This window comes from Mauremys reevesii, linkage group 25 (assembly GCF_016161935.1).
Source record: "Mauremys reevesii isolate NIE-2019 linkage group 25, ASM1616193v1, whole genome shotgun sequence".
Taxonomy (NCBI): Eukaryota; Metazoa; Chordata; order Testudines; family Geoemydidae; genus Mauremys; species Mauremys reevesii.
This window is the reverse complement of record NC_052647.1, coordinates 1,068,577-1,084,402: the sequence shown is the minus strand read 5'-3', so window position 1 is coordinate 1,084,402 and position 15,826 is coordinate 1,068,577. Positions and strand designations below refer to the sequence as shown.

At 54.9% G+C, this 15,826-nt stretch overlaps 1 protein-coding gene across 2 annotated transcripts in view; it reads right to left on the bottom strand.

Annotated features, from left to right (window-relative positions):
* Window positions 1-12,146, bottom strand: part of RAPGEF3 (Rap guanine nucleotide exchange factor 3) — a 72,781-nt gene extending 60,635 nt beyond the window's left edge. For both annotated transcript variants that reach the window (XM_039514500.1, XM_039514501.1), the window contains exons 1-2: window positions 11,926-12,146; window positions 11,556-11,762 (exon numbers count right to left, since the gene is read on the bottom strand). In XM_039514500.1, coding sequence (XP_039370434.1) covers window positions 11,556-11,762; window positions 11,926-11,931 — 213 coding nt within the window. In that variant the 5' untranslated portion in view covers window positions 11,932-12,146. The remainder of the gene's footprint in view (window positions 1-11,555; window positions 11,763-11,925) is intronic.
* Window positions 12,147-15,826: the final 3,680 nt, after the last annotated feature.

Below are 15,826 nucleotides of genomic sequence, written 5' to 3'. Positions count from 1 at the left end.
TGAACTGGAATTGCCTGGACAAGAGCAGTGCTGAGCTAAGGAGAGAGCGGAAGCCTGAGCTGAGCTGGGGAGCAGAGCTGTGCCGCCCAGACAAGCAGCCCAGGGAGCTGAGCTGGAGGCAGAGTACAGCTGGGGCTGGAGCAGTCTGGAACCGGGTGCAGTAAGCAGCTGGGGAGAGCAAGGGGGGACCCTGGGCAGTGGACCCAGTGCAGGGAGACGCCCCCAGCCAAAAGGCCTTGCAGGCCAGACTTGGGGGGTGGGGGAGGGCAGGGATAGTAACCCCAATTGGCTGGGAAGAAGTTCCTGCCACCTAGAGCCTGAAGGTGTGTGGCCACCACCAGAGTGAGTGATCGACCTGCGGGCACCCCTGCAGTGCAGCCAGGCCTGGGCAGGAGGCCTGGGGCATGTGACATTCCAGACATGGCTGGTTGTGATGTCCCTGTGTAGGGTTGCCAACCCTCCCGGTTTCACCAGGAGTCTCCTGGAATCAGGCCCTATCTCCTACTGAAGCCAAACTGGGAGATTTTAGGTCCTAAAAGCCTGGTGGCACAGTGGGACTAAGGCAGACTCCCTGCCTGCCCTGGCCCCGCACTGCTCCTGGAAGCAGCTGACACGTCCCTGTGGCCCCTCAACGTTATTATTTTTACATAATCTCATGATTGTAAAGCCAATCTCATGATTTTGGTGAGCCTGACTCATGATTTTGAACATTTGGGGTTGGCAATATTTTGAAAGTGACTTTAAAGTGTCAGTTTCCCTCCTGTTTAAAGTGAATGTCTGGTCTGTTATTTGTACGGGGTAGCACCCCTAGAGCCCCAGGTGCAGGCGCAATATAAACTCATGGGGCCTTGCCCTAGTAGGATGTTTCCAAAAGTTCAATCATCTATTCCAAGATTTGTGAATGCAAAAAAGTGACAAAAGTCATCTAGATTTTTCAACAATTATTTCAACTTTTGTATTCAAGAGGTAGTAACAAGGTAAGAATATACATTACAATTTGAAACCTAACCAGTGTCCCTTAAGTGACTTGACACAAGCTGTCAGAACATGTTAGTATTAGAACTAAGTGGGTCTAATATTTATTTAATTTTCTTTCCTTATATAGGAATTAGATACATTGCTCCTCTCAGCTTATTTGCAAGTTATCTGCAAAAACAACTGGAGTTTTCAGGTGCCTACATAGTCCCTGGAATCATGGTTAAAGTTGCCCCTCCCTTCCAAAGCTGAAATGGTGCCTCTGCGGCTGCACTGAAATAACATGCAGAACAAGCCAAGTTGGGGTGGGATTCCACTGCAGGAGCAGCCTCTGCACCCACAGCCCCACCAAGCGCATTCTCTGACCATCTCCACTGCAAATCACTGCAACCAGCATCAGTGGCAGCTTCATCCCTCACTACTTGCTGAAGCAAGGAGGCGCCCAGCTGCAACTGCACTTCCTGCACATGCCTGCAGGCCCATGTGTGGCATGACAGCATTGGTTCTGCTGACTCAGCCCGAGCAGCATCGCAGCGTCGTGTGCCAGTAACTTTATGAGCAGAGCAGGCGTGTCCCGGAACATCCTGATGACTCAAATCGTTATCTGTGATCACCCAACGTGCCTCCCATCTGCCACAGGCGTTGCAGGTGGTGGCTGCAATACAGGCCTAGCTTCTATGCAGTTTGCGCCATGCTGGAGTCCCCCAGCCATGCCCAGGCTCCAGATCCTTGTTGGAACATATGGTGGGGGGACTACTGAGGGGAACTCAGGCTCTCTCCATCCCCCTGGGGTGAGGCCATCTTCACACTTGTGACCTTCTCCCACAGCCATAGGCGCCGACTCCAACTCACAAAAAAAATAGGGGGTGCTCAGCACCCACCAGCCAGAGCTGTTCGGCAGGGCCACCCATCAGCTGTTCGGTGGGAGGCACTTGCGGAAGGGCAGAGAGCAGCAATCAGTGGGCAGGCGGCCTCGGCGGGGGGACAGAACAGGTGTGGAAAGAGGTGATGCGAGGGCGGGGCCTTGGGGGAGGAGGTGGAGTGGGATGGGGCCTCAAGGCAGAGTGGGGGGTGGAGCACCCACTGGGAAAAATAAAAGTCAGTGCCTGTGCCCACAGCAGCCTTCCCATGCCAGAGCTGTCCAGGCCTGCAGGAGCAGTAAACAGGGCCCTGGAAAGGGAGAAGTGACGTACTCCTGCCCCAGAGCAGAGCGGGTGGCCATACATCTCGTTTTGGCCGGGACAGTCCCTTTTTTAGGCCCTGTCACAGCCATCCTGACTTTTTTGACAAAACTGGGCATTTGTCCCATTTGTTCTTGCCAACTGATCATCCCTAGTGGGACGTGGAGGAACACGTGGGGGGAGGGTGCTGGAGGCTAGGGACTGGCTCTATGTGTGGGCGGGCAGCAGGGAGGCTCGGACCACTGGTCCCATGAGGTCAGCATCACATCCGCCTGGGGGAGTGGTGGCCTCAGGCCAGCCCAGGGTTGTCCCATTTTCCCTTTGGGAAAATATGGTCACCCTAAGCCAGGGGTGGCCAACCTGAACCTGAGAAGGAGCCAGAATTTACCGATGTACATTGCCAAAGAGCCACAGTAATACAACAGCAGCTCCCCTGCCCTGCCCCCAGCACCTCCCGCCCAGCAGCAGCCCCACCGATCAGCACCTCCTGCTCCCTCCCGATCAGCTGTTTTGTGGCATGCAGGGGCTCTGGGGGGGAGGAGCGAGGACATGGCAGGCTGTGGGAAGGGGTGGAGTGGGGGCAGAGTCTGTGGCAGAGCCAGGGGTTGAGCAGTGAGCACCCCCTGGCACATTGGAATGTTGGCACCTGTAGCTCCAGCCCCAGAGTCGGTGCCTATACAAGGAGCCACATATTAACTTCTGAAGAGCCACGTGCGGCTCCGGAGCCCCAGGTTGGCCATCCCTGCCCTAAACAGATGGGAGCTGGGAGTGCTTGGAACTGTGCTGGCCCTACGCGGGGCTGAGCTATGGGGCATAGTCTGGCCCCAAGGGGGAGCAGTTGTTCACACCATGCAAAGAAGGCAGTGCTCAGCCATGTGCATTTTTTGGGTTCGGCTTAACTTCAAGAACTTGTCTGAACCTAGCTCAGAGGCAAGGCCATTGTGTAGCTCCTCAGGGGCCCTGACGCACTCATTCACCAATGTCTCCAGTCGCTAATGCAGAGGTCCCCAAACTGTGAGTGCCACCTAGCCCAGCCCAGCCCAGCCCCCAGCTCTGCTCCAGCTCCGCCCTGCCCCCAGCCACGGCTCTCAGCCCTGTGCCAGACCCTGTCCCCAGCCTCAGCGCGATTCCGGCCCCGATCCCAGTCCAGCTATGGCTCTGCTCCTGCCCCCAGCCTTGGCCCCTGGATGTGACTCCAGCCCTAGACATAGATTCAGACCCATCCCCATCTGGAGCCCCAGCCTAGGCCCCTTACCCCATCCATGCCCCCCCCCCCCCGAGCCACGTTCCTGGTCCTGGCTACAGGGGGCTGCAGACAGGGGGTAGGGGAGGCACAACCCTCAAAAGTTTGGGGACCGCTGCACTAGCTTTTCCTTGTGTCCTGTAAAAATACCACCTTTCATCTACCGCCAGCTGGGGCCACGTGTGCTGAGTAAACCAGGGCCTGAAGCAGAGCTGACGGGACCCGTCAGACCTGTTTTCTATGTGTTGTATTAGACAAGACTGGAGTGAGCTTCTAACATGAACCCAGAGAGAGCAAGAGGGACCCCCAGCCCTGGAGGGGGGGGCCATTGGGTTCCCACTGGCTATGTACTGGCCTCCTCATTAACTCCTTGGTGCTCACCCACCTTGTCTCTCATGCTAATGACAGGGGCAGTTCCGGCAGCTGAGCCGCATGCAGCACAGGCACGGAGTCTGGCACTGGGCTAGGCAGAATCTGGAGCTCACTTCAAAATTGTATTGCAAGTTCAAACTTCACTTAGAAACATCATTTAGGGCAGTGGTTCTCAACCTATTTACCACTGTGGGCCGCATATGTGGCACACAATGTGTTATGTGGGCCGCATCCAATACTATTTCTATGGCCCTGAGGATGTCATATGGGCCACAGCTCTGTGCTGATTGGGCCACAAGAGGCCTGTGGGCTGCAGGTTGAGAACCACTCATTTAGAGGAAGGAGAAAACAGCTTCATGGCCCTTTCACATCCCCAGGGTCTGCAATGAACTCCAGGGTGGGTGAGCAGCTCCTGGCCCATCTAGTCCTTTGCCAGGACAGTGCTGGAGGGACTAAGAGGCCCCATCCCCTAGCTGGTCCCCTTTCACCCATGGCCACTCCACCACATCCCCCCCGTTCCACGGTCGGAGGGGAGAATCGCTCTGACCTTCTCCAGACCCAACCTCCATGAAGAGCAACACACACCAACCCTCACCCCACCTGTTAGACCAGGGTGCTCAACCCCGGGGTGGGGACCTGAAATTGGGTCACCAGAATGTTTCAAGGAGTCACATGACAGCTCCGGTGGCTCCTGTCCCACTTGGCTGGCTGGGCTCGCCTCCCTGCTCCAGACACTGCAACCTCTGGGCTCCCAGCACCAGTCAGGTTTGGCCAGCCGTCATGACGACGGGTAGGCCAAATGTGGGTGAGTGGCACTGCCACCCCATGAGCCAGGTCACAACTCCACTCACACACACTGGGTCCAGTCAGGAGGGCGGGGCCAAACCTGAGCCGTGCTGCAGCCCCAGAGATCACAATGCCTGGAGCCGAGAGCCAAGCATAGCTGGCCCCACAGCACAGGAGCTGCAGGAGCCACCACTGTGGGGTGAGTCCCAGGCAGGACCCAACCGCCCAAGGGAGGCAGGATCTCACTGAAACCATCCCAGGGCCTCCACCCCCAGACTATTTACTGGGTCATGACAGACCATCAACACTGACAAATGGGTCCTGAGCCCCAGAAGGTTGAGAACCATTGTGTTAGACTGTCATGGGGGTGCGTAAAGGACAGGGGCAAGGGAGAGAGAGAGAGAGAGTAAGCAGCAGGCAGATGTGGGGGAGGGGGTTTACAGGACACTCCCATTAATGATGTCAAGAGGCAAGTATAATTACCCAAAGAACCTTTCTTTTCTTCTTGCCCTCTCCCCTCTGGCCCATGGCTGGGGCCCACAAATGCCGCATCAATGAATGCAGCAAAAACTTTGCCCACCCCTCCAGTGAGCCATGGGGAACCCGCAGATAGGAGCCTTGCTGTTTCTGCTCAGTGGAGAAGGGGGAGAAGGTTTGTGGAGAGTGAAAAACTGAGTTTTTTTTAAATGTTTTACAAGGTCTGGGGGACCCTAGCTCTACCTTTCACCCCCCACCTGGCCTGGGTGAGGCATGTGGGAATATGGCCCCAAACCCCCCATGCTCAGCAGCTCCCCAAACCCTCCAGCTCTCCCAAGCCTCTGAGTCGCCCTCTGGGTCCCAAGACTGTCACTCCCTGTACAAACATTCCGGAACCTCGTGACTGGTTTATGGAGCAGGAAACACCTGTAATTATGAAGCAAATGTTTACAAATAAGAGGCAGGCCTGTGGCCGGGCAGGAGTTACCCAGGTGGCAGCAGGAGTGATAAGGAGCAGCAGCTAAGCTCCTGGGGTCAGCTCTCAACAAACACAGAGCAATGTCCTGCCTTGAGCTAGTCTGTTCATCAGAAGGCCACTAGTGCTTCAGAAATAGCCCCTCCTGTAAGGCTGGAAAGCATTATCCTCATGTTAGAGATGGGGAAACTGAGGCACAGAGAGGACAAGTGTCTTCCCCAAAGGCACATAGCCATGGAACCCAGGAGTCCTGGCTGCCAGACCCTGATCTAATCGCTCCCTCCTTTCCAAACCAGCTGAAACCATTTTAAAGAGAAGAGCGACTAACACACTTTCCAGCACGGGTTTTCACATAACTCAGCACTAGCACTAAAACCAGAGAAACTTTTCAAGCGTCACAAATGTGTTCACCAGACCAGCGCCCGGCAGCCACCTGGAATCCAGTGAGGAACAAGGAAAGGAACTGAAGTATTTGGGGCCCAGGATTTTCTCAGTATTCAACCAGCTCTAGAACTGTCCCCCGTTCACTCTTGTAACATTCCCAGTGAGTGGTTTCCCTGGACACTCAAATGGACCTTTGTGTCCAAAGCAGGTTTGTGCTGCACTCCTTTTGCTGCCATAGCACTTCAGTGCCTGGGTGCTCCAATGCCACCCGCCCATCCTGCCCTGCCACCACCCTCCCAGCCCCGCCATCGCCCGCCCAGCCGGCCCTGCCCTGCCACCGCCCGACCAGCCCTGCCACCAGCCGGCCCTGCCCCGCCACTGCCCAGGGCCGGTGCAACCATTTAGGCGACCTAGGCGGTCGCCTAGGGCGCTGGCATTTGGGGGCACCATTTTCTTCAGCAGCAACTGCAGCGGCCAGATCTTCAGCCGCCCCGGTCGCCGCCGGCAGTTAGGCGGAGGAAGCTGGGGCAGGGGAGCGTGGGGAGGGCCACCTGTAGCAAGTAAGGGGGGGCGCGGCACGCAGGAGAACTCCCCGCCCCAGCTCACCCCTGCCCCGCCTCCTCCCCAAGCACACCGTGGCTGCTTCACTTCTCCCGCCTCCCAGGCTTGCGGTGCCAATCAGCTTAGGCGCCGCAAGCCTGGGAGGCGGGAGAAGTGAAGCGGCCACTGCATGCTTGGGGTGCTCATGCGCAGAGCAGGGGTGGGGGGGTGCCTCCGGTCATTGGGTGGGGTTGAGGAGCTGCAGCGGGGGGGGGGTGCCTCAGGGTAGGGGGGGGAGGGCGCAGGGTGGAAGTTTCGCCTAGGGCACGAAACATCCTTGCACCAGCCCTGCCCGTGCCCCAGCTTTCTCTGCAAGGACTGCTGCTCTGCTTGCCTCGCTCCCTCCCTGACTTGCTGAGCATCCCCACCTGGCCCCTGCCCAATTTGTCCCAGCATCTCAGCTGCTGTCTCCAGGCAGTTTCCTAAGGAGTTGCCCTTTTCCATCTTCCTGCTGCCTGGCTGCAAGGGCCTCGAGATCCTGTCTGTCTCCAGAAATCCGGCAGCTCTGGGCACCTGGCCAAGCCCTGGGACCGCGGCTCTGCTCTCGCGCTGGCCTTTGTTTGGGATCCCAGGGACAACAACAAAGTTATTTCAGTCCTTAAGGCTCTTGTGAAGGCCCTCGCCCTTCCGCAGCCTCAAACAGGATGGCAAGAAACCAGCATCAGGCCCACCCATGCGGGGTGCCTTCCTCGGCAGCCCTGGGCCATGGGGTCCTCCCCAGAACCTTCAGCCAGGGCTCCACACCCCTCCGGGAGCTGTATACAATCCCAGAGTTCAGGGACTCCAGGCCATGGCAAAATACATGTGGGGAATCTCAGACCCCCAGAGCCTGACAGGATGCTCTGAAATGACTTCCCCTCCCCACCCCCCACAATGACATGCATTGGAGCCCTGGCACAGAAAAGCACATAGGCTGCAAACGCTCAAAGCTGCAAAAGCTGGCTGAGAGGGAGGGCAAGACTGTGGTGTTTACCCAGAGCCGCAAGGGCAGCTCCAGAGGGATGGGTCTCCCAGAGCAACAGAGAACACAGGGGAAGCTGCCTGCTCCCATGCCAGGCCCAGCATCTCCCTCTGCCACCTCCGCCTTTGCAGCAATGTGTGCCCTGGGGTGCTGTAGGCTTTAGCCTTTGTGTGGGGTGGGGAAAGGCCAGGCACAGTTTTGTCCTAAATGAAGGGCAGACCCGCCCCTTCGCTTAGGCTGGGCAACTTGCTGGAGGTTTAAGGAAACAAGACTCTGGCACCATCCCTTTGGGGTGACATCCCTGCAGCCCTGAATGTGCCGGTGCAGCAGAGCTCAGACCCGAGGGGTTGAGATCAGTGTCAGGCCAAGGACCTTACAGTGATTTCCGACTAACACTGGAAATTCCCAGGTCACATCCATTTTGCCAGATTCAACCTAGTTTGAATTTTATTTTTCATTTCTTTGCATGTGCAATTTGGGGGGGGGGGAATATGCATTTTTAATTTGTCATTTTCATTTTCCCCTTATTTTCTTTTAGGAACACAGGACGGCGTCATCAAGTCCAGTCCCTTGCTATCACAGATAACCCCGCCAGATCAGCCCCTTCATAAACTTATCAAGCACCATCTCCCCCACACACACTCCCTTTTACCACTCTCCCCCCACTCAGGCATTTTCAGGGGTGGATGGTGAATGATTTTAAGAACATAAAAACAGCCATACTGAGTCAGATCCATGGTCCATCTTGCCCAGTATCCTGTGTTCCCACAGTGGCCAGTGCCAGATGCTTCAGAGGGAATGAACAGAACAGGGCAATTATCAAGGGATCTGTCCCCTGTTGTCCACTCCCAGTTTCTAGCAGTCAGAGATTGAGGGACACCCAGAGCATGGGGTTGTGTCCCTGACTATCTGGGCTAATAGCCATTGATGGACCTGTCCCCCCTGAACTTATCTCATTCTTTTTAAACCCACTTATACTTCCTTCACAACCCCCCCTGGCAACGAGTTCCCCAGGTTCGGTGTGTGTGGTGTGAAGAAGGACTTTCTCTTTTGTTTTAAACCTGTTGCCTATTAATTTCATTGGGTGACCCCTCGTTCTCATGTTATGTGAAGGGGTAAATAACACTTCCTTATTTACTTTCTCTACACCAGTCATCATCTTATAGACCTCTATCATATCCCCTCCCTTAGTCGTCTCTTTTCCAAAGTGAACAGTCCCAGTCTTTTTACTGTCTCCTCAGATGGAAACTGTTCCATATCTCTAATCGTGTTTGTTGTGCTTCTCTGTACCCTTTCCATGTTAATATCCCTTTTTTGAGATGGGACAACCAGAACTACACACAGTAGTCAAGGTGTGGGCGTACCATGAATTTATGCAGGGGCAGTATGATATTTACTGTCTTATTGTCTATCCCTTTCCTAACGGTTCCTAACATTCTGTTTGCTTTTTTGACACCATTGCACATTGAGCAGATGTTTTCAGAGAACTATCCACAATGACTCCAAAATCTCTTTCTTGAGTGGGAACAGCTAATTTAGACACATCATTTTGTATGTATTTTCTAAAAGATCTGGGGGATGGGGAAGAAAAGGAAACAAGAAACAAAAATATTTTAAAATCGCTTTTTTTTTAAAAAAAAAATCACAAAAATGGACAATTTTCCACAAAAAAGAATTCTATTTAAAAAAATAGCCATTTTTCAATGAAAAAAACTTGTGGTTTGAAAAATGTCACCAGCTCTTACTTAGACACCACTAGGGGAGGAACCTTAAGCAAAGAAATCCAGACATGGATACACTTAAGAGACGGGCCAGTTAACAGTGCACGTGTTCTGAGCATCCCTGATATCTACAGCCTTCTAGACCCCCATGAATACAGCCCCCATCTCCCCATGGTCACTGTGCTCAGGCTAGCACCTGACATGCCAGGTGGCGACACACTGCCCCGGCTGACTCACTGTTAGAGCTGTGGGATCCAGTTCTCGTGTACACCAGGAATGCCACCTGCACAGGGGTTCTCCCTGCCAGAGCACAGCCCTGGTCTCAGCCACTGGCATGGAGGGACCTGCCAGGAATGAGGAGGGTGGGGAAGAGGTGAACTATAGCTATTCTCTGCTCCCCAGGACACAAAGAGGATAATAGGAGGCACAGCATAAATTAGAGCAATTTTAATTTAAGGGGGAAGAAGCAGAAACTCAAGGGAAATCCTGTCCATGAAACGTCTTTTGTGGCAGAGACAGTGTGGGTTATTTGCTGGTGCAGAGACTGGTGTAGAGGTGTTTCCTGTTCACATGCTCAAGGCTTAAATCTGATCTGAGACATGGTCAAGTAGATTGTTTAAACACTCAGTACAGCCGCTGTGCACTGAAGCACAATAGCACAGGTCTGATTTCATGCCTCAGAGAGCTGAACCTGGAGAACAAGCTGGGGCAATCGCCTGGGAAATGCTTTCGCTAACAGCTGAGGTGTCCCTTGCCCTGCCCCAAATCACCCTACACAAAAGAAGCAGCAGGGAGTGAGTACCAGGCTGCCCTCCCAGCCCAGCCCAGGGCCTAGGCCACTTGGGGACTCGCTCATGGAGATCAGACTGTCTTTGAAAATGTCAGTGCAGTTCTGTGCTGAAAAGTGACACCTTAGGAGTCAGGACTCTTTGCTTAGATGTACACGGGAAGGCTTTTCTCTGACTGCCAACCCTGCAGCCCCATCCTGGGACCAGAGAGTCATGCCAGGGATCTTCCCTTGGCTGCGCCATCACCAGGAATTAAGGTTCTGCAGGCCAACTCCTGCCCTCAGAGACCCCCATGCATCCCCCCTCCCCATACTTCTAGCTTGACACATCGCAGACCTGGTAATGGTGCTGGACAGACCCCCACACACACCTCCCTGGAGTCAGGGCTCTGCAGGGCTACTAGGAATAGCAAGCACAAGAGTCCCCCTGAATCTGACAGACACAAGGAGCAGCTTTGGCGGGAACACTTTGCTGAGAAGGGGCCGTTTACATGGGAAAGCACCAAACCTGGCTGAGGGATCCCATGTATGGTTGACCTTTCACACATGAACATCACTCTGCGGGCTCCCTCCCTGAGGTTTTATTCCCTTTGCTCCCAGCACACGTTGCCTCCTGATGGCTTCCCATCAGCCTCATGCCACCCCCAGCCCACTCTATCTGCCCTCAGGCACCAGTCCTGAGACCCCAACACACTATGAAAGATGCAGCAGAAGTGCAGTGGAAACTGCCACAAATTACTGTTGACTCCAGATTTGGAGGCCCCCTCTGTGCACTGAGTTTGCTGGGTCTCAGTTGGGTTCTTAGCTGGTTGTCACTAACAACAACTGATACTAACCGGCCCCCTCGCTGGCTGTCTCAGCAGAGGGGCCAAGCCCTGACTGGGCCACGGAGACTAACTCCCTTCTCCCTTCTGGACTGGGGCCAGTTCCCCATTGCCTGGCCCTGGTGAAGTCAGGTGCAGCCATGCAAAGCGAGTGCCATATGGATGTAAAATACAAATCAGAATGTGCGTGGGCAGTGTAAATGGCTTCCCAAACTGCAGGACAATACAGAATCACACCCCAGGGAAGGATTCATGGGTGGAGACAGTCTACCCAACTGCAGCCCTTGTGTCTGTTCTGGGGAGGAGTGGGGGAAGGGTGCGTGCAGAGGTGGCATTCCTGCACCTTTCCCATTTAACTCTGCCCCATTAGGCTGGCCTAGGAATCCTAGGAGAATATCACAGTCAAACACATCTCAGAGGATCCTGGCTGCTTAAGCCCCAGAAACCACAATTGTCCATAGAATCCCTGGGAACTGCTTTCCACTGTCTGGCACCAAGCACTTGCCAATGTCCAGGTCAATTTGCTCTGCTAGTCAGTTACGCAGTGACTTATTGCTACAGCAGTGGCCCAAGGGATGGAACAAAGCCTTGCTCCAACCTGACTAACCTTCATTCCTCAGTGCCAGCTCCCTGCAGCCAGCGCCTGTCACAAGAAACCATCCCCTCCCTGCCCTTCCCCACTAGCAGAGCCCGGCTAGCAGCTTGGCACTGACACCTGCAGCTCTCACAAACACCACGCAAGGCAACACGAAGCAGCTTCAGTAGTTACCCATCGGATGCCCTGTATCCTGGGCAGGCTGCCCGCCTCGCTCTCCAGCTGGATCTGGTAGCTGTAGCTCCGGAACAAGTGCATCTTCTTCACGAGCAGGTAGAGCAGATGCCCTTCAGCAGTGGGGGCTCCAAGCCCACCTGGAGGCGCTGGCAAGTCCTCGAGGAGAGGTCCGACATGCCACCTGCCCTGCCTGCCCCAGGCCACCTGTGTGCAGAGAGAAACCCTTGGCGTTCAGCCGGGGCCCGGGGGAGGCTCTGGCCAACTCCCCCCAGGCTTTCCGCTTTCTCCGCCCTCCACCTCCCCAGCATGAATCGCAGCCAGCAACAAACTCGCTTCGTGTCCCGGCCCCTCTCGGCGCGTCACCCACCTGCATGTCCCGCGGCTGAGCCTGGCGCAGGGTCCGGCTCCGGCAGGTGTCCCGCCGGCTGCCCCAGCCCGTAGGGCGGTGCCAGGAACAGCTGGACTCCCGCCTTTCGGGTCGGGGCGCTTAGGACCCCGGGGGTGCCCTGGGCAAAGCCATGGCTCCCGGGCACCTGCTCCCTGAGCCCTGCCTCCGGCTGGAGACACGCTCCGTGCCGGGCTGCTGCGCCTCCCCTCCGCGGGGAACTGGGAGCGAGCGCAGGAGACGCTCCAGCACTTGGCACAGGGCCCGAAACTCCTCCGCTGGAAAAGCCTCCAGCCCGGGCTGCGAGCGCCACGCCCCCGGAGCGGCGCGCACCAAACCCGTGGAAACCCTCCCGCGCAGCGCAGCGCGCCTAGGGACCGGGCGCTGGGGACAGGCTGAGCGGGCCGGGGGCGGGAGCCTCGGCCTTGGCCCCACCTGCGGACCCCTTCCGCGCCAGGGGTGGGGAGTGGGGCTGCCCCCTGGCTCGCCCAGGGGGGTGGGGAGGACGCCGCCCGCCCCCCTCTGCCTCCTGGGCTCTAGGGGTGGGAGCCTCGCCCTAAACTCTGCGCAGGTGAAATTCCGACCCGAACTTAAAAGCAGCTGGAGCTGCACGTGCCCTGCAGGATACACAGTGACCCCAGAGCCACGCCCATTGTTCCCGCTCCATTTTTTGACCAGGACATTTTTTAAAAAAGCCTTTTCAGCCAAAGCGAACCTTCCTCCGGGGCACGGTGTTCCTGTGTTCTGGTGAAGCAACAAAACCCTGAAATTTATAAAAACACTTTTCAAAGCCCAGAAACTTTCTTTCCATTTTTCCATTAATTTTTTCTGGAAATTTAGAAACAAAATTTCCAGACTCCCATGAAAGGAAAGTGGCCGCTGGGCTAGTGCCTGAGCGCTCCCCGGGCTGACAGGGCAAGTCACTATTGCCCTCCAGCCAGGCTGTGAGTTAAACGCTCTCACCGCTGCCTGCCTGCCCTTTACCCAGATGGGACTGTACCAATGACAACAAATGGGAGTGCAGAGCTAACCATTCACATGATAAAACAGCCAAGCCACATTAAGACCCAGATTCTCAGGTGGGGGAGCAAAGGCTCCGTTTGTGTCTCTCTAATCCTGGAGGGAGCCAGTTCTGTGAGAGAGATTCTTCCATCGTGTCCCCTTGCTCCTGGTAACAACCCCAGTGTGCCCTTTAAGCCCAAGGCTAGGAGCGTAGCAGCCAGCAGCCCTGCCTCCTTGCCACGCGGGAACCCCATCTATGGTGCTGAGCCGACCCCCATCACTGCAGTATCTAGAACCCTGCGCTGAGATGCTACTCTCTGGTTCTTGGTCTCTTAACAACCAGACACAGATGCTTGGTCTCCCTGACCCGAACAGACAGAGGCTGGCTTTGGCCTCCTGCCAAGTGAGTGCAATGCACATGCCAAGGACCTACTTCTGATCTCACTCACACGCGTTTTACATCAGAATCACTCAGTGACATCAGTGCTGCCAGTCCCGCCGGACACCAGTGGGCGTGGGAGGAGGCTGGGCCCCGAGAGTGCAGCAGAACAAATCACTGAGCTGAGGGAAGGGCCAGCACGTGGGGCAATGGGCTGGCGCTGATGCCTCGTCAATCTCTGGCTGTGTGATGAGGCTGGACTTTTGGACTGTCTCTACTCCTCCCCTGGGCAGACACTAGCTCATACAGCCCCAAACACATGGTCTGGGTGAGAGCTGCCATATTTCACTTCTTCCTGTTGTTCTTGCTGTGCTCTTCTGTTTTCCTGCCATGTGATTTATGGTCATTTTGCACGTCTCTGGCACATTACTCTGCTTTGCTGCTTACAGCCCTTTCCTGCCCAGTTTACACGAGACATTGGGCTCAGGAGAGTTGGGTTCAATTCCCAGTTCTGCCACAGACGCCCTGTGTGCCCTGGACCAGTCCCTGCACGGCTCTGACCTTCCTGCTTCCACCCTCGGTCTCGTCTAGTGAGAGTGTGAGTGTGCTCTTTGGGACAGGGACTGCCTCTCGCTGTCTGTGCTGCACCTGACGCCAGGGAGTCCCCATCTTGCTTGAAGACTCTAAGTACTGCTACGATAGAGAGTAACTACCACTATCAATGCTGTCAATTATGCCTCTGCATAACCTTGCCCAGAGATGCTGCACCTTCTTACACCAGGCCTGGAGTCTGCCCTTGAGCGCTGTCAGTGTGTCTGGAACATCTGAGTCAAAAGTCCAAGGCTTCTGTGTAATTTTCTTCACTGTGCATCCCTTTAAGGAGCAAATCCATACAGATTCCTGGCACCCTTCAGGTCCTGAAGGCTTCTTGGATCTCAGATCACTTCATATCCAAGCATACCTATCACTCACCCACCACTCCCTTGCAGCAACATCTGGGCAGAATCTGGCCACTACTCTGGGTGGGCTATGACAGAGCCAAGGGGTGGGTGAGACTGCAGTGGAGCTGGAATCTGAACACTGACAATTTGTTTCATAGTTAAGTGTGAACCTTGTTGGCATTTAGGCTCTGAGGTGAAAGCAGAGCAGATCACACAGCTCGCGATGCTGTTATTTCAGTGTCCCTGGCTGAAATCCCAGGAGGGACACAGGGGATGTGGGTTAAACTGAAACCCCTGCAACAAAAGGGGGAGAGTGGAGGACAGTGTAGGAATTGGCACAGAAGTCCCAATTTCTTGGTGCTGCAGTTGTACCTTGGCTCGTGGACCCTTGGGATGCACACACATGCATGCACACACACACACATGCACTGGGTACCCCCCAGAGATCCAGTTGATCCCCCAGCAGTGTGTGTGGGTGGTGGCAGTCCCCCTCCCATCCGTGGACTGTAACTCATGTTTTCCCCCAATGTTATATTTGGCATTAAACACCATTATTAACCACACAAAATGTTCCTCTTTCCCTGAACTCTCTGGCCCCTGAAACTCGCCAACTCTGAAATCCTCCTCCCCACAACCTCTCTGCTCCCACCCCAGGCCAAGAGCAGCATGAGCACTGGTTTAGCTCTAATCAGGAGGCACAAGCGATAGTGAAGGTGGGAAATTCCCTGGGTATGGATTCTCATCTTAGCAACAGGGGTAAGGGCAGGATTTGGGGAAGGCCTTGGGCTGAGACAGGAATTGGGGAGGGGAGTCCAAGGTGGCACCAACTCTGCAAATCTGGATGATGGGAAGGATGTTCTGGTGGACAAGGTGCTGGCCTGGGCAAGTCACTGCATCTCTCTGAGCCTCAGTGTCCAGCTGCGTCATGGGCATGATACTTCCCTGCTTCACAAGGTCTGGTAAGCACAAATCCCTTAGTGCCTGTGCAGCATGTGAATTCTGCAGCAATGTGGCCAGAGGGGCCCCGTGACAGGGAGTTGCTGCAGGGCTGGTCCCTGCACTCAAAGGGCCTGATTCACCTTTGACCTACTCTGGTGTAAATCAGGAGTGATTCTGTTGACATCAAGGGTCCTAATTGTCCCAGAGTAAATCGAGAATAACTTCATTCATAATAGCCCACCCTAATTGATTAGTCTTGTTATAGTTGGTATGGCAACACCCATTTTTTCATGTTCTCTGCATACATATATCTTCCTACTATATTTTCCACTCCATGCATCCAATGAACTGGGTTTTAGCCCACGAAAGCTTATGCCCAAATAAATTTGTTAGTCTCTAAGGTGCCACAAGTACTTTTTAGTCAAATTACTGTTACCGCTCTAAAACTGGAAAGAAGAATCAGACCCAGTAACAATCACATTAAATAGAAAAAGACACTATGGCAGTCCTGACGCACAAAAACCAATGCAACAATGAGCAAAGTTTACATAGGGCCTCCATAAAAACAGTGCTGTAACTGCTATGTGTGCCCCTGCTGATTCAGAAGCTGCACCAAGGGTTA